Raw genomic sequence first — 17,194 nt, 5'->3', positions numbered from 1 at the left:
AGTTGCTGGCCCTGGAGCCAGCCTGTCCTTGCTTTTGTGGCTGGCTCCTCTGCCTTTATTCATGTGACCTTGGATAAGTTACAAACTTCTGTGACCTCATTTTCTTAAGCTTTTAAGTTGTTGTTTTTTTTTTAACATCTTTATTGGAGTATAATTGCTTTACAATGGTGTGTTAGGTTCTGCTTTATAACAAAGTGAATCAGTTATACATACACATATGTCCCCATATCTCTTCCTTCTTGCGTCTCCCTCCTTCCCACCCTCCCTCCTTCCCACCCTCCCTATCCCACCCCTCTAGCTGGTCACAAAGCACCGAGCTGATCTCCCTGTGCTTTGCGGCTGCTTCCCACTAGCTATCTATTTTACGTGTGGTAGTGTATATATGTCCATGCCTCTCTCTCGCCCTGTCACAGCTTACCCTTCCCCCTCCCCATATCCTCAAGTCCATTCTCTAGTAGGTCTGTGTCTTTATTCCTGTCTTACCCCTAGGTTCTTCATGACATTTTTTTTTCTTAGATTCCATATATATCATTTTCTTATCTGTAGATTGGTGCTCAGGTGAATTGAGATATGTGGGGTAAGCACTTAGCCCGATGTCCGGCACATAGTAAGTGTTTAGTAAGTGTCAGATGCTGTCATTGTTACTACTATTCCTAACATTATCTTAGAAATCGAGGCGTGTTCCTATTGGCATGTGCTATTTGATGTTAGCCTTCAGGGCCTTGGCCCCAGCTTCCTGGTTGGGTGATGGTGAAGTGAAGTGGGCTTTGTTTCAGAATTAGCCTTGCCGAGTGAGATTAAAATTCCCTGGCAGGATTTCTTTTCCACATTGACTAATAGCACCTTTGGTGTTTTTGTTTTTTTTTTGCATTTGTTTCCCAGACAGCCTGTTTGATTAGGGAACTGGCCAGCTCCCTCTCCTCCCTCATGACAGGTGAATTAGGCCCACACCTGGTGTTTCTTCCCATTTGAATGAAACATCGAGACCTTTGGGTTTGTCAGTGACGCCCAAGCCCCCCAACCCATAGGGAAGGTGGCAGCCGTGAATGAGAATGGCAGGCAGTAGCCTCTGCCTCCAGAGCTTAATAGTTCTTTGCCTTGGTTCTATTCCTAAAAAGCGATTAGAAGGCACAGCCTCTGGCTCGTCCAACCAACACTTCTCGCTCAACCTTGAGCCACACCCCCAAGCAGTGTTTCTTTATGCAGTAAAAGCCTTAGCTAGTGGGCGAGTTCGCTCTCTCCAGTCTGTGGACCAGTGGTTCTCAACCGTGGCTGTACCGTAGAATCACCAGAGCTAATTCCAAGACCAGAGCCAATTTCAAGACGTAAAGCTTTTCAAAAAGCACCCCAGGCAATTCCAGTGTGCAGCTACTGCTGACTGGGATTTGGGACTCTGACCAAGTTCATTTCACCTCATCGAACATCAGTTTCCCCACGTGTCAAATGGGCTTAGTGACATCTACCTCACAGATGTGTTATGGAAGAAAAGATAGCAGACAACAAAAGGTAACAAAGAAGAGTTAGCAAAGAGCTTTGAACATTTAAAAGCACTCCACAAATGAATCCTTGCCTATTTCTTTCTGCCTTTAATCATTTTTTGAGGGGAGTTTAATTGAGATATAGTTTACATAATACAAATTTATCCTTTTAAAGTGTACAATTCAATGTTTAATTTTAGTGTATTACAGAGTTGTCAACCATTACCACTATTTAATTTTAGAATATTTTCATCATTCCCCAAAAAAGCATTAGTGACATCTCTGCTCTCCCCTCCCTAGACCCTGGCAACCACTAATCTCCTTTCTCTCTCTCAACCACTAATCTCCTGTTGTGGACATCTCATGTAAATGGAATCACATAATATGTAGCCTTTTCTGACTGACTTATTTCACTTAGCATAAAGTTTTCAAGTGCATCCAGGTTGTTGCATGTGTCAGTACTTCATTCCTTTTTATGGCTGAATAATATTCCTTTGTACAATATACCACATTTTTAGAAGATTGGAGTATAGATGATTTACAATGTTGTGCTAGCTTCAGTGCTTCAGTTTTTCAGATTCTTTTCCCTTATCGGTCATTACAAAATATCGAGTGTAGTTCCTTGTGCTATACTGTAGGTCCTGTTGGTTGTGTCACATTTTGTTTATCCATTCATCCACTGGTGGACATTTGGGTTGTTTCCACCTTTTGGCTATTGTGAATAGTGCTGCCATCAATATTTCTGTAAATGTATCTGTTTGACTGCTTTGGGGTATATACCTAGAAGTGGAATTGCTGGGTCATACGGTAACTCCGTGTTTAACCTTTTGAGGAACCGCCAAACTATTTCCCAAAGCAGCTGTCCTCCCAGCCTCCCTTTATGTCCCACGCACCTAGGACCTTGAATAAAGTGACTGGAGACTTGAAGACAAACTGAGGGTTTATAAGTCCAAGGGGAGGGTGGTCACTTCTGAGTCCCAGTACTGCACTGGTACCAGCTGAGGGAACTTTGATGGTAGGAGCAGGCCAGAGGAGCTGACCCAGCAAAGAAGTTTGGGGCAGGGGAAGTCTTAAGTCAGGAGGTTCTAAAATGCAGTGGATAGTATGTGTATAATTCTATAGATCTGTAATTTTATATTAAAGAAAATGGAGACATATGTAAAAGTAGAAAAAGAAAATTATCCGAGTGCATCCATTACCCAGTTTCAACAATTATCAACTCATAGCCAATGTTTTTTTAATCAATATGCCTTATTCTACCTCAGACTGCTTCCCCCCCCCATCCTCCCACCACTCACTCTTATACCTGGATGATTTTAAGGGAAATTTCATGTAATCTTAACTATAGATATTTCATTATACATCTTTAAAATATAAGGATATATATATATATAAAATCACAATTCCATTATCATATCTATAATCATTATCAGTAATTCCTTAATATTATCAAATACCCAGTCAGCAGAGCACAGGTTTCTAAGCCAGCCAGAACACAGTTCCAGTCTTGCTTCCACAACATCAATAGCCCTTCCCTGAGCCTGTTTCATATTGTGAAATGAGGACTATCTTAATAACTCCTAAATCTTCAATAAGGTAATGCATGTAAAGTGCTTACCACAATGCCTGATGCGCAATAGTAAATGCTCAAAACTCACCAATCCAGAGCCATACCTGCACCATCTGGCCCTCACCCCCCTGGAAGCAATATTCCTCTGCCTTGGTCATCCCAGGACCAGGTACCAGGCAACCAGGGACCACTCCTATCGCTTAGAGCCTGCTGTAATTATTCAAACTAAGCAGTCCTAACTTGTTACCCTGCCCTGCCTTGCCTGTCCTGCAGAAATGCAGAAACTAATGAAGGCCATGGCCTAGGCTCTCCCCTCGCTACTGTCCCTTTGCCTCCTGACCAACACTGGTGCTTCCCCGTGTGGCTCTGCATGGCGTGGGTGCCTCCTATTTCTGACCTATGAGTATGATGAACCTTGTTTTCCTGAAAAAAAAATAGTAAGTGCTCAATAAAGTTTAGCTAAAATTGTTATTTATTAATAATGTAAAATATCTGAGTTGCTATTAAGGTACCTTTAAGAATGGTTTTGGCTTAGAATCAAGAAGCTGATTTGGGGCCTTGCCAACAGATTTTTTTTGGGGGGGGGGAATAAAGCCCAAACCAAAAGGTGGCTGAAAAAGCTACAGAACACTGGCATATATAGTTTATTCCCCCTGAGATTCCCGTTCATGGCGGTAGAAGCATGTGCATGTTAAAGAGAGAGGCGAGCGGGCTGGGACATAGGGTGCCAGCTTTGGAACAGATTCCTTGCTCAAGAAATGAAGCCCCAAGTAACCTGGGCGGCCATGGGCTTAAAGCTCCACCTTGTGGGGACTGGTGCACGAGCTACCCTGCATCTGTGCCTGAGGTCTGGGAATGGAAGGCAGCCTCATCCTGCTGGGTTGCCCTTAGAATCATTCCCCTGCTTCTGGGGCGGGCTTGCTCTCCGCTGCCTGTTCCAGGCATCAGCTGACAGCTTTTTTAATAAAAATGGAACCCAAAGGAGGGATGATAAGGTATCTGATTTTAACCCAAAGTGAGAGAACACCAGATGTTTCATTCTGTCTGAAGGTTCGAGGGAGGAAAAGCAATTAGCAGCTGCTACTGATTTAGCAACAGACACCTGCTAAATGAAAATCTGTAAAACCGGTCAGGCTTGCCACCAGAAGTGCATACGCTGCTTCTCAGGCATTTCCGGGAATTGTAAATTACGTTGGCCCAAAATAGGCGGGGGTAGGGAGATAGAGGGGGGGCTCTAAAGAAGCGGAACATGTCCATATAGACCAAGGAGTATGCTTTTTTTTAAGATGACAGCCACTTAGAAATGGCTATTTGGAGGGTGAATGGAGAGGAAGAGAAGACCATGAATCTTCCAGAAGCTGCCTGGTTCCTCCCTGCTTCTGGTCTGACTCACAGGCTGCCCTCTGTGGGGACCGTCCCATGGGAGCAGAGGTCCGGCTGACAGGAGGGTGGGGGGAATGCTGCTTCCCTCCCCCTGCTGATCCAGAGCCCACCCCTCTCCTCCTTCGAGGGCAGTGAGTCTCAAAGCAGGAGAAACCCACAACTCTCGGATTCACAGCAGCTCCCTGCCCTGTGACAGGTACAGACTGGTGGCTCCAGGAGCCACCAGGACATCTTTGGCCGGGAAAGGGGTTTATCCGTAACTTTCTGATTTCCAGGATTCGTTTCCAAGTAGCCATGAATACTGCTCTCCACTTCCATTTTCCCGAGGCACACTGAAACGCAACCAGTGGATACGGTAATTGATGAAGAGGGCTTTAGGGATGTGTGTGTGCGTGCGCATGTGTAGCCGATGACAAAGAGGGCTAATTTGTAGGTGATCTAGACTGTGTCAGAAGAATTGGGCCACTCCCATTTGGGTATGGAACCACATTCACTGTGTAGCTGCTGTTTTCCTGCTCTCCAAGCTAGGCCAGGAGCCAGCTGCAACTTGGGCCAAAGGGATGGGCCCTGTTCTGTTTCCAATCTTGAGCAAAGGGATGGCGACTTGCTCTGCGGAGCAGAGACCAGGGGGGTTGCTGTTGGCAGACGCAGGGCCAGAGCTGTCCATTGTAAAATACGGCCTGGAACTTTATCCTGGCAGGCTGCTTTCATGTGGTTAAAGACTAAACTCTTAGTTCCAAAGGTGGAACCAGGGAAGATTCTTTTTCCTTTAACTGAGTAGGCCCTTAGGCAAGAAGAGTCGTTCCAGATGTGATTCAGTTTTACTTCCCCTGCCCTGCAATGCCAGTGCAGGAGGGAAGAAGGACCAGGGAGGCAAGGGTAGCGGGAGAGCTAGGATACCCACTGTCCAGCCAGAACTGGGGGAGCACCCACCTCCTCTGGTCAGGGGCTAGACAGCATTCCCATCAGTCAGCTCCAATACGTGGAATAACCACAGCACAAATACGTGTCCTGTGACAACAGGCTGACCTAGAGGGAGATGCAGGGACCCTGTCTATGATGGCATACACGAGGTGCACTCATGGCTCTTATTGAAGCAGCCAGGGATTACTGGGCTACGTGTACAAGTCATCCAGCCATTACACTCTTTTAATAGTTCAAACCGGTTTGTGTGTCACAATTCAGATGACCTCTCAGCGCAGAATTACTTATTCTCCTTTAGAACCTAAGACCTATAGGCCTCAACTCACTGGAGGAATAATTTTGATCCCTGGTGACCGAAGGAAGCTGTCTCATCCCGAGGTGGTATTTTCTTGGAGGGTCCAGGCCTTCCATGAGGAGTTTGTTTCTCCAGGGACCCTGCTGATGAAGGGGGTTGGGCAGAGCGTGAGCCTCCACTCATCCCAACCTCCAGCACACAGAGGAGAGTCTGCTTCTTAGCACAGATGTGACTGCTGGATGTCACTTGGTCTGCCACCATTTGATACAGGTTGTAAACTCCAGGTTGGAGCATTTTGTCTCTTTTTTTCCCCTTCAGTCTAGCCTTTTGGGGGGATTTATTGGATATTTTCCCTTTACTAGTTTAGAAGTTATACACACTATTTCAGTTATTGTTTTTTTAATGTTTATCCTACCAATGTTAACATAAATACCCAGTTCTAGAGTCAGTCAGACTTTTTCTCTCAAATAATACAAGGATCTTATAACATTTTTTTGGGCATAGTTTTACTGAGTTTATTCACAACATAAAATTCACTCATTTAAAGTGTAGAATGTAAAGTTTTTTAGTATATTCACAGAATCGTGCAACCATCACTACAATTAATTTTTAGAACATTTTTATCAACCCCAAAAGGAAAGTGTAACTGCTTAGCTATCATCTCTCTGTCCCCTTACAGCGCTCCCCAACCCCTGCCCGCCCCCAGCCCTAAGTAACAACTGATCTAATATTCTATCTCTATAGATTGGCCTGTTCTGGACATTTCCTATTAATGGAATCATAAAATATTTGTCCTTCTGTGTCTGGCTTCTTTCACTTAGCATAATGTTTGAAAAATTTTTATTGGAGCATAGTTGATTTACAATGTTGTGTTAGTTTCAGGTGTACAGCAAAGTGAATCACTTATACATATACATATATCCATTAGCATAATGTTTTGAAGATTCATCCATGTTGTAGCATCTATTAATATTCCATTTCTTTATACTGGCTAATAAAATTCAATTGTATGGATATGCCATATTGTTTTTTATCCATTCACCTGTTGGTAGACATTTGGATTGTTTCCACTTTATGGCTGTTGTGAATAATGCTGCTATGAACATTGATGTGTAACTTTTTGTGTAGACATGTTTTTGTTTTTGTTCTTTTTTACTCTTGGGTATATCCATAGGAGTGTATATGCTGAGAAATGGGGTTACAACCTGATTCTTTTGCATGTGGACCTTATAATATTTTAACTCTATTCATCACCCTCAACTTATATGCTTATGTTGTCATGTATTTTAATTCTGTATTATTTTAGCTTTTCTTTTAAAAATAATACAAGACATTATTATTTTATGAAAAAAATGTTCATTTAGATTTACCTACATAATTACCACTTTCTTTGCTCATTATTTTGTATTGTGTCTATTTGACATTAGTTTGCCTTTGCTGGAATTATATTCTTTAGAATTCCCTTTAGAGATGATCCGCTGATGACAAACCCTCTTAGTTTTTCTTTGCCTAAAAATGTTTGTATTCCTTCTTCATTCTTGAAAGATATTTTCACTGGATATAAAATTCTTGGTTCATAATTATTTTTCTCCCAGCACAGTGAAGATGTAATTTTACTATATTCTGTCTTCCACTGTTGCCTTGAAAAGTCATTGGTCAGTCTTAACTTTCACTCCTTGGAAAGTAATCTCTTTTCTTTCTGATTGGTTTTAAGATCTTCTCTTTGTCTTTGGCGTTCTGCAGTTTTACTAGGGTTTGTTTCAATGTTTATTTGTTCTGGCTTATTCTGTTTGAGAGTCTGTGGGTACATGTCGTTCTTCAGGTTTCTGAACATTCTTAGCTATTATGCCTTCAGCTATTTTGTCTGTCTCCTCTTCTTCTTCTAGGACTATGTTTAGAGTTATGTTAGTTCATCTTACTCTGTCTTCCACATCTCTTAATCCTTTTTGTTCCTATCTTCCACTATGCCTTGTCTACTATGTTGCATTTTGGATAATTTCTTCAGCTCTATATTCCACTTATCTCTTTAGCTGTCTAATCAGTAACTAAACATATCAGTTAAAACTATCAATAGAGTTTTTAATTTCAATTATTTTTCCCTTTTCCAAACCTAAACATAGTCTATAACTATTCTGAGGTCCTTAAAGCTCTGTTTTTACTGGCTCTTGGCTTATTTACTTGTGTGTTTAGGTTGTGTTTTAAATATTACTGTTGTTATTGTTCTTTTATTGTACATTGCTTATTTTCTTTAAAATGTTATTTGTGGGAATTTTTTGAGTCCTGGATTTCTCTAGAGAGGATTTGTCTTTGTTCTTGCCAGGCACTTGAGGGCTACCAGTCTGGAATCATGCTAAATAAAACTCTCAGCCTAACATTTTTGGATTACCCAAGTAGTATAAATTTAGAGTGCAAACCCACACGAGGGCTGGCTTCTGGTTCCAGGATTTTAGTGGAACTAACTAGTTTCTTCCCCTACTACCCCAACTCATCGTTAAGATTTGAGACTGGATTTTCCTTACCATTCTAGGGGCGGGGTAATTTGTATTTGCGGTACACCTTTACACTGAAGTGTGGCTTTTTGGGGTCATAGATCTCTTTAAGTACTAACTAGCTTTTGTTATTACCAGAAGTGGAAGTCCGGGTCTTGTTTCCCAGCCCTCTTATGTCTGTGTCCTTCCTGTCGGGGGCAGTCAGGAGGATGTTCTAATTCTATTCATTGGTTTGGCCATCTATCTGTTCTCAGTGCTCTCCTGAAATATCTCTATATAAGTTGATAAATACCTACTATATGTCTGTCTAGTATTGTACTAAGTTCTATGAGGTATCTGGTAGCTATTTAACCTGTCATGTAGCTAACAGAACATTAATATTAGAGGTCATGAGCCCTTGGGGCACTGATTTAAACCATCTTTTGATTTCTGAGCCCTTCTAAACCCTAGAAATCAGCATTTAGAGTGAGGTGGGTGTAAGTGCATGAAGGCAGGGACCGTTTGTATCTTGTTCATAATAGTTGACACATAATAGGTGCTTAATATATATTTGTGGATTGATTGATTGATTGAATGAATGAATACGTTGGTGTCTGGGAGGTCATGGAGGTAGATTCCAGTGTTGATTAGTTCCCTCGGCAATATAGTTAGAAGATTCCAGGTCTGGGTTCACATAGTGGGTATGGAAGAGAGAGGATAATATTTCAGTAGCAGGGGGTCAAACCATCATGGATTTGAGTCATTTGTAAATCAAGGGTTTCCTCTGTACTGTAAAGGGCCTCAGCACATATCAGGGTACTATAATGTAGGTCAGTGGGTAGGAACATGGACTCTGGAGTCAGATTGCCTGTCTTATATCCAGGCTCTGTAACTAACCTTGGGCCAGTTATTAATCTCTCTGTGTCTTAATTCCTTCATGCAAAGAAAGGGGGTTATAGCATTTATCTTATAGAGTTGTTTTAAGTGTTAGTTAACATAGGTACTTAGGACAATGCCTAGCCGAGAAGTGCTATGTACGAGCAATTAGTAATGATTATTATTCTCTTTATTGTTGTTTTGAGCACTAGTCACATCATTATTCTTGTCAGTACATTTTCCTGGGAACTGCCTGTCATTTCTGTGAGAAAATATTCTAATCTCACACCTACCATTTAGACTTCTGGAGGCTGACCATCCTAGTAGGTCGAAAGGATTCTTTCTCTAAAAGTTAGTGACGAAAATAAAGATTCTGCACATTCTCTGTGTGTTGGATTAGCCAGGAGCTGCTGTGAGTCTTAAGTTTATCACCCTTCAGTGCTCGTAGAAAACCTGGGAGCAGGCTTGGAGACTGGGAAGGGATTGAGAATGGGAGAGTTAAACAGAAGAGAAGAAAAGAAGTAGAAAGAGAAGTGAGCAGAGTCTACTCATGTCAGGAGGTTGTCAAATACCATCTTTTGGCCTCTTCTCAAGGGTCATGCCTCAAGGGGTCATGTGACATTTGCCTCCCCTTGATTTAGGGATTCCTGAACCTGGCTCCAGCTTGTAGCTTGTAGCCTGGTGTTGGAGACAACAGGGTAGGGAGGCCTGCCTTACAAATGGCCGCCTGGCACACTGGTTGCCTTCAAGCAAGGGCCCCCAAGGAGTAGAAGATTAACCAGACTCCATGGTTGGTTGGTTGAGGGAAGTGGGCTGTTTACTGAGTGCCCTTGAGCTGTCTTGACTGGGCTAAGAGCCAAAATCTCAGATGTGTTTGCCCCTCCCTTTGCTCTAGTGCTAGTGTGGGGTTGGCCTTATTTCAAGCCATCTGATGCTCAAGTCCTTTGAAGGCGCTAAAATCGAGCCAGATGGCATCACAGACTGCTTGGGCTGATGAGGGACTGGGAGTTTAGTACCTTTCCTCTCGTCCCTTCCACTCTGCATGGCTCACATTTTCTGTGTGGAATCTGTAACCCAAGGCCGAGGAGAATGAGGCCTTGGTCCTGTCAGTGGTGCAAAAGGTCCTCATGGGTCCCCTTGTCACACACCCTGAGCAGGGAGGCCAGCCCTGGCTCAGTCATTCCGCAGGTGTGGTTTGGCCTCCACACACAAGCTGACTGTCTTTTGACTTGTAGCTGCCCTGGTTCCTCTGTAGGGCTTTTGAACAATCTCTGTCATTAGCCTTTCCCCTGAGTTCTGTGGAGAGAGCCATACAAATATTTACTTTCCCTCCTTGAGTAAAAAGTCAAATAACGTGTTCAGGGCTGGACTTCTATGTCCTGAAGTACCTTCTTGTGTACTCAAAGCTTCTCTCCTTTTTCCACATGAAATTCGAGCTTTGGCTCAGTCTGAAGAAGTAGTAAACCTGGTTTTGGTGACTGTGGAGCCCCCCTGGGGTCTTGGATGGCTAGTGCCCATATGGTGGTAGCTGGGGGTAGGGTCAGGCCTTCAGGCTTCATAGTAGACCCTATTTCTGTTCCATCAGGGGAACAGCCTGGTGTTTTGATATATAATAGACAACAGTGGTTTTAAGATTATGCATTCTGGAGCCAGGTTGCCTGGGTTCACATCCTGGCTCAGCCTTGAGACCTTGGGCAAGTTATTGAATGAAACCGCTACCGCTTTTTCTTTTTAAACAGACCTTTGGTGCAAAGGTCTGTTTAAATCATAAATCATATTTATAATTCTCGATTCATAACAAGTTTCAACATTGGTCCGTTTATGGCATGCTTTAATTTTATTCATGAGTACATTTATTTATTCATGGAGAGTATTATAAACAACTATGAACTCAACCCAACAACTAGCCACGTTGATAATAACTTACAGACGTGAGCCTATGTGCTTCCCCCACCCTGCTCCCTACGCCCATGCCCACCACTGTGAACCACTAGCCTCAACTTTGGCTATGATTCCTTTTCTCTTTTTAAAAGTAATCTTATCCCTCTTCTCATGTACACAGAAAAATAAATATATATATATTATATACATTATATATAATAAAATATGTAATATTTTATATATGTAAAACAGTCCTAAATAAGGTATTATATAATTGTAGTTACTTTTTGATCCTTATAAAAAGGGTATTATGTTGTATGTAGTCTTCTGGGATTTGCCTATTTTAGTCAACATTCTGTTTGTAAGATGCATCCCTATTATTGAGTATAAGTGTAGTTACATTTTCACTGTGGTGTAACATTCCATCGCAGAAACATACCACAGTGTCTTTCTTCATTCCCTTTGTGATGGGCATTTTGCTGTCGCCAGTATCTTGCTATTACAAGAAACCGGCCTGTCCTCAATTTCCTCATCTTAAAGTTGGAGAATAAAGATAGGAGCTACCTCATAAGTATGTGAAGTTCTTAAAACAGTGCCTGGCTCATAGCACACGTTTGGCCAGTGTATTCGTTTCCTCGGGCTGCCATCGCCAATACCACAGACTGAGAAGCTTAAACAACAGAAACATTTCTTCACAGTTTTGGAGGCTACAAGTCTAAGGTCAAGGTTTCAGCAGTGTTACTTTCTTCTGAGGGCCTCCCTCTTTGGTCCTAACCTCCTCTTCTTATAAAGACACCAGTCAGACTGGTGTATATATATATATATATATATATATATATATATATATATGTAATAAGGTCCCATATAACCTTATTTTATCTTAATTACATCTGTAAAGGATCTCCAAAGAGTCAAGTTCTGAGGCACTGGGGGTTGGGGCTTCAACATATGGATTCTGGGAGACACAACTCAGCCCGTAACGGTCAGTAAGTATAAGCTATTATGACCGTCATTATCTCCATCGTTACAGCTCAGGAAAATGCAACAGACTTGTTATGACATAGCCCCTGGGGGTACTCAGAAGTTAGCTCTTACTACTACTACTGCTACTACTATCATCATCATCATTATTATTATTTGGATAATAATTTGGCAGAGTTTTCTTCCCTGCCTTTTCAGAAATGACTTTTGATGCCAGCAACAGTACTAAAGAATGGCACTTTGTGGTTTCCCAGGAGGATAGGCAGCAGCTCCTAAGTCTGTTGGAGGTGAGAGGAGAGGAGCTACGAGGTTTCATTGTCACCTTGGTTAAAGGAAACTAACCAAGCAAAGGGAGGCCTTGCGGGCGAGCCAGTGGCTGACTGACCCGAAATTGCCACTCAGTAAAGTTCTGTGGGCTTGCCAGGCCTGGGCTGCTGTACCAGGAAATACACTTACACAAGTAACTGCACCACCAGAGCAAACAACGTCTTTCATGGGCTTAGAATATTTTGTTTGACATTAGGGAGCTGGCTAGCAGCCACAACTCTGTTCTCCTGCTCTCCCTCTGGAAGGCTCTGAGCACCGAGGAGAAAGTAAGGAGTAGCCCTGATAGGATCTGGACTCCAAAAGGAAGGAGCAGCTCCCCCGCGCCAGTTGCCCACCCCTCCCTTTCTCCACATCAGACCTTGAGTGTAAGATGGAATTCCATGTGCCTGGTAGGACTGTGGGCATCTGTCCATACTGGGGCTTGGGAGTGGGCTCACAAGGGAAGATACAGTGAGAACAAGGGACTTGGGAGGGAGTCTCTAATGTGCTCTGTTGTAGTTTTTCTTATGTCAGGGTTTCCGAAAGCAAGCTCATCGCACGAGGTGAATTGTGCCGAAGCACGGCAGTAGAGGGCTGCCGCTCGCTCAGGCAAAACAGCGCCGTCTGTCCTGCTGTGGTAGCTTTTATTAAAGCATTATCTAGGTTTACACTTTAAGACTTGTTTTCTTAACATTCCAGAAATGCCAAAGTAGCAACATATGCTTTTATTGATTATACGAGCAACAGTGGGCTTTCTTGAAGACATGCCGTGCTTCGTCCTTGAGCGCAAAAGCAGCACAAAATCCCCACCATTATTTTGATTATACTGAAGTAGCACAAGGACATTTCCTTGCGTTCCCACCGTTCTGATTATACTGAGGACATCTCATGGATCAGTGCCCAAAACACTCAATGCTTCTTCGCAGGCTCCCAGTTTGCCGGGGCGGGGGGGGGGGGGCCTCAAAGCATTCAGGACTGTTCAGAGCTCTGGCTTATTCGCATGCCCCCGATTTGCCGGGGAGGCGGGGGGCTCATGGGTCACGTCTCCTTTCCATGTCCTCAGTTATTCCACTACAGTGCTCAGATTAAAACCTAGAAAAAATTCACACTAATTATCCTTAATAGCTTAACGCATCCTCCTGGTTAAGGATGCCTGCAATACAGAGATAAGAAGAATATAACATGAAAATTCTCCTCCACCCACTCCCCAGAGATAATTGCTGCTAAGGTGTACATTCCTCTTGTGACCTTTTTTTTTTTTTGACTTTTAAACTTTCAGCTACATGATTCATAAATTAATGCATTAATTTGTCATAAAAATCCAACTATACAAATATATAGAATCCAAGTCTAAGTCTCCCCTTCCCTATCCCAACCTGTCCTCCCCAGTCCTCTTCCCCCACCCAGTTTGGTAAATATCATTCCAGTCCTTTTCCTGTGCGTTTATAGTCATCTAAAAGTACAAAGACTAATTTGGCCTTTTTCTTCTACAAAAAGGATCATGCTGTGTTCGATATAGATTTGTTCTGTTTTACCTACAAATGGTTGTACCTCCTTTTTTGTAAATGGTTGCAGAGTTAATCTTCCAGAGTATTTTTTGATGACTCTCCTGCCAGTGGACATTCAGTTAACTATTTTGTTATTAGGTATTTTTTTTGTTATTACAAATAATGTTGCAGTGAACATCTTTATACATACAGCTTTGTTCATACATGCAAGTGTCTCTGTTGGTATAAATTTTTAGAAGTGAAATTAGTGAGTCAAAGTGAACGGGTATTTAACATTTTTTATAAATATTGACAAATTGTTCTCCAAAATGATTGCACCGCCTAAGTGTCCCTCGACAGATGAGTGGATAAAGGAGATGTGGCACGTATATACAATGGAATGTTACTCAGCCGTAAAAAGAAACGAAAGTGAGTTATTTGTGGTGAGGTGGATGGACCTAGAGACTGTCACACAGAGTGAAGTAAGTCAGAAAGAGAAAGACAAATACCGTATGCTGACACATATATATGGAATCTTAAAAAAAAATGGTTCTGAAGAACCTAGGGGCAGGACAGGAATCAAGATGCAGACGTAGAGAATGGACTTGAGGACACGGGGAGGGGGAAGGGTAAGCTGGGACGAAGTGAGAGAGTGGCATGGCCATATATACACAACCAAATGTAAAAGACATAGCTAGTGGGAAGCAGCCGCACAGCACAGGGAGATCAGCTCGGTGCTCTCTGACCACCTAGAGGGGTGGGATAGGGAGGGTGGGAGGGAGACGCAAGAGGGAAGAGATATGGGGATATATGTATATGTATAACTGATTCACTTTGTTATAAAGCAGAAACTAACACACCATTGTAAAGCAGTTATACTCCAATAAAGATGTTAAAAAAACCCCAAAAACACAAGCAAACAGAAAAACCAAAATGATTGCACCTTGTTTTTTCTTCCAGTTAATTATACCTTAAGATTTTGCTGTATTAGTTCATATAGATTTACCTTCTTTAAATTTATTTACATTTTAAAAACTTCCCAACTTCTTATAAAAATTTTCAAACATCCCAAAGGTTGAAATAAGAGTATAGTGAACAATGACTGTATACCCTCAAGCTAGATTCAGCAATATTACTGTTTTTCCCTATTCACTTTCTTTTCTCTCTTTCTCTGTGTAAGTTTGCTGAATCATTTCCCCTCAAATTGCAGACATCTTGACACTTCCGTTCTAAATACTTCAGCCTACAGCTCCTAGGGAAAAGGACATTCTCTTGTATATCCACAATACCGTAATCACACTCAAGATAATTATCAACAATTCTCTAATACTGTCTTCTTTATCTAATAGTCTGTTTATATTCAGATTTTCCCAGTTATCCCAGGAATGTGTTTTTTTTAAGTTTTTGTGTTTTTTTTTTTTAAATCTGAATCCAGTCAGGTTTCAAGATTGCTTTTGTTCTCTCTCTTCAGGTTTTGTTTATTCACTTTTTAAAATCTAGGAGCACCTTGTTGTTTTCCATGGCGGCATCGTATTCTGTTCTGTGAATGTATCACGGTTGATTTTTAGGTTGCGGGCATTCCTTTCGTGGCTCCTCTAACAAGTGGTATTTAGTCCCAAAGAGTTTGAGGCACCGGTAGCCACAGTAGAAGCCTGTGGTCAGTTAATGAAAATAAAGTGTTCCAAAGCCAAACTTGGTTGGCAGGAGAATTACCGAAGGCTGCATCCTTTCCCCTTGAAGGGAGATAGATTATCGTTCTAGTCTGTTCAGGTTCCTATAACAAAATACCATAAACTGTGTGGCTTATGAACCTCAGAAATCGATTTCTCATACTTCTGGAGGCTGGAAGTCTGATCAGGGTACCAGCAGGGTCAAGTGCAGACCCTTTTCCGGGTCACAGGGCAGGAAGGGCTAGGGAGCTCTCTGAGGCCTCCGATTTCATCAGAGCCTAATCTCCTCCTAAAGGCCCCACCTCCTAATACCATCCCATCGGACATGAATTTGAGGGAGACACAAGCATTCAGACCATAGCAATAATCTGTTGCTTCTCTGATTCTCTGATTTCTTTGGAGAGGCTACAGTCTGGGGCTCAGCTGAGAGCAAGGTCCTCTCTTTGTAACCACCCATCCTCACTTTGCACTTCATCAGCAGCCGTGGACCCTTTTGGTAACACAAGTCCCCAGCTGGCTAGGGGAAACTCCTGGGTTGTGAACTTCCCGCACTCCCAGCACACCCCTCCCCCGTGCAGCTGTTCTCACTTCAGCTTGTCCCTCCCTCCTCGTTTCCTGGAGCCCAAGGCTAACGCTCCTCTATGTGCTCTGGCTCCCAGCCCTCCTGTCCGCTTCAGGACCTCTCACCATCCAGTGCCTCCTGCCCCTCTTGCTTCTTCAACCTCCCTCTCCCCACTGGCACCTTCCCTCCACCTATAACTATGTTCAAGTATCTCCCAATTCTATCAATACTCTCCTTGAGCTACGACTTCCATCTCTCGCCATCCGTTCACTCTTGAAAGAGTACCATGGACAGGGGTCTGCAAAGTGGGCTGCATAAGGTGTTCTATTTGGGTGCGTAAAGAGAATATCAGCGTTTCTATCCCTTTTAGAATTTCATCCATTTACTTTTCTCTGTTTGTATTTCATATACATGTATATCATTTGCCTTTCAACTCTTCTCATCTTCTCCAGCCTCCTTGAGATCCAGACCCACATTCCCACTGATTTATGGGCATTTCTGCGAGGTTCTCACACTGGGCTCACAAACTCAGCCCGGTCTCAGCTTTCCTTATGCCCCTCGTCCTCCAACCTGCTTCCTTGACTGTCGGCCCCAACTTAGGGAGGAATCCCAACATCCCACCAGCCAGCTAGGCCATCAGCCTGGGGGTCATCTTTGACCTGTCCTGTCACTCCTGCTTACCCACCCCCACCCCCACCATCTGTGTCAGTTACTCAGTCCTGGTGATACAACTTCCTTAGGTTATCTCAAACCTGCGCATCCTCTGTTCCAGAGGCCTGGAGAACTTTACCCGTCTACTCTTTTGGTTCTGAAAAAAGATGTTGACTTGGACGTGAGAAGGAAGTTATGACTTATGTAGCTTAAAATGTTTTTATTGCCTTTGGCTTTCCATTGCAGTGATGTAGGACTTTCTGTCTAAAGCCTCGGGAATCCCCCAGCTGAAAAGGAGCCCAGATATGTACATTAGACTCGAGTTCCAGATGCGCGTTCTGGAGGGCAGAGACGAATTAGCCAAGTGGAACTTCTTCTGGGGGAAGTAAGACACTTCACAGATAGTGTTTATGAAACGGGTATCTTGCAATAATTAAGTGAGATAAGACACATGAAAGTATTTAACGCAGTGCGTGGTACATAAGTACTTTCTAAATATTCTTTGTTATTAAATGTCCACTGGTAGGTTCTTGCGTTCAGCTCCCTTCCCTGCCACTTGTGCGGTTTTCTTATGTTGCCCTCCTTCTCCTTCATCCCTTTCCCTTCCTCTCCCTGGCCTTAGCTGTCAGCGGTGCCCACACCTAGTTGAACACTCTCTGTAT

At 42.9% G+C, this 17,194-nt stretch overlaps 1 protein-coding gene across 13 annotated transcripts in view; it reads left to right on the top strand.

Annotated features, from left to right (window-relative positions):
• TMEM164 (transmembrane protein 164) overlaps nucleotides 1-17,194 on the top strand; it is a 192,378-nt gene that overhangs the window by 103,646 nt on the left and 71,538 nt on the right. The window contains exon 4 of one of the 13 annotated variants that reach the window (XM_089904184.1): nucleotides 4,707-4,786. The exons of the other annotated variants lie outside the window; for them this stretch is intronic. Within the exon in view, the coding sequence (XP_089760310.1) occupies nucleotides 4,707-4,786 (80 nt within the window). The remainder of the gene's footprint in view (nucleotides 1-4,706; nucleotides 4,787-17,194) is intronic. 13 annotated transcript variants of the gene reach the window in all.

The sequence above is a fragment of the Delphinapterus leucas genome, chromosome X (assembly GCF_059928025.1).
Source record: "Delphinapterus leucas isolate spDelLeu-1000000601 "Yukka" chromosome X, BTC_Dleu_Yukka2, whole genome shotgun sequence".
NCBI lineage: Eukaryota > Metazoa > Chordata > Mammalia > Artiodactyla > Monodontidae > Delphinapterus > Delphinapterus leucas.
Note: the sequence above shows the minus strand (reverse complement) of the source record. Positions and strands in the feature narration are given on the sequence as shown.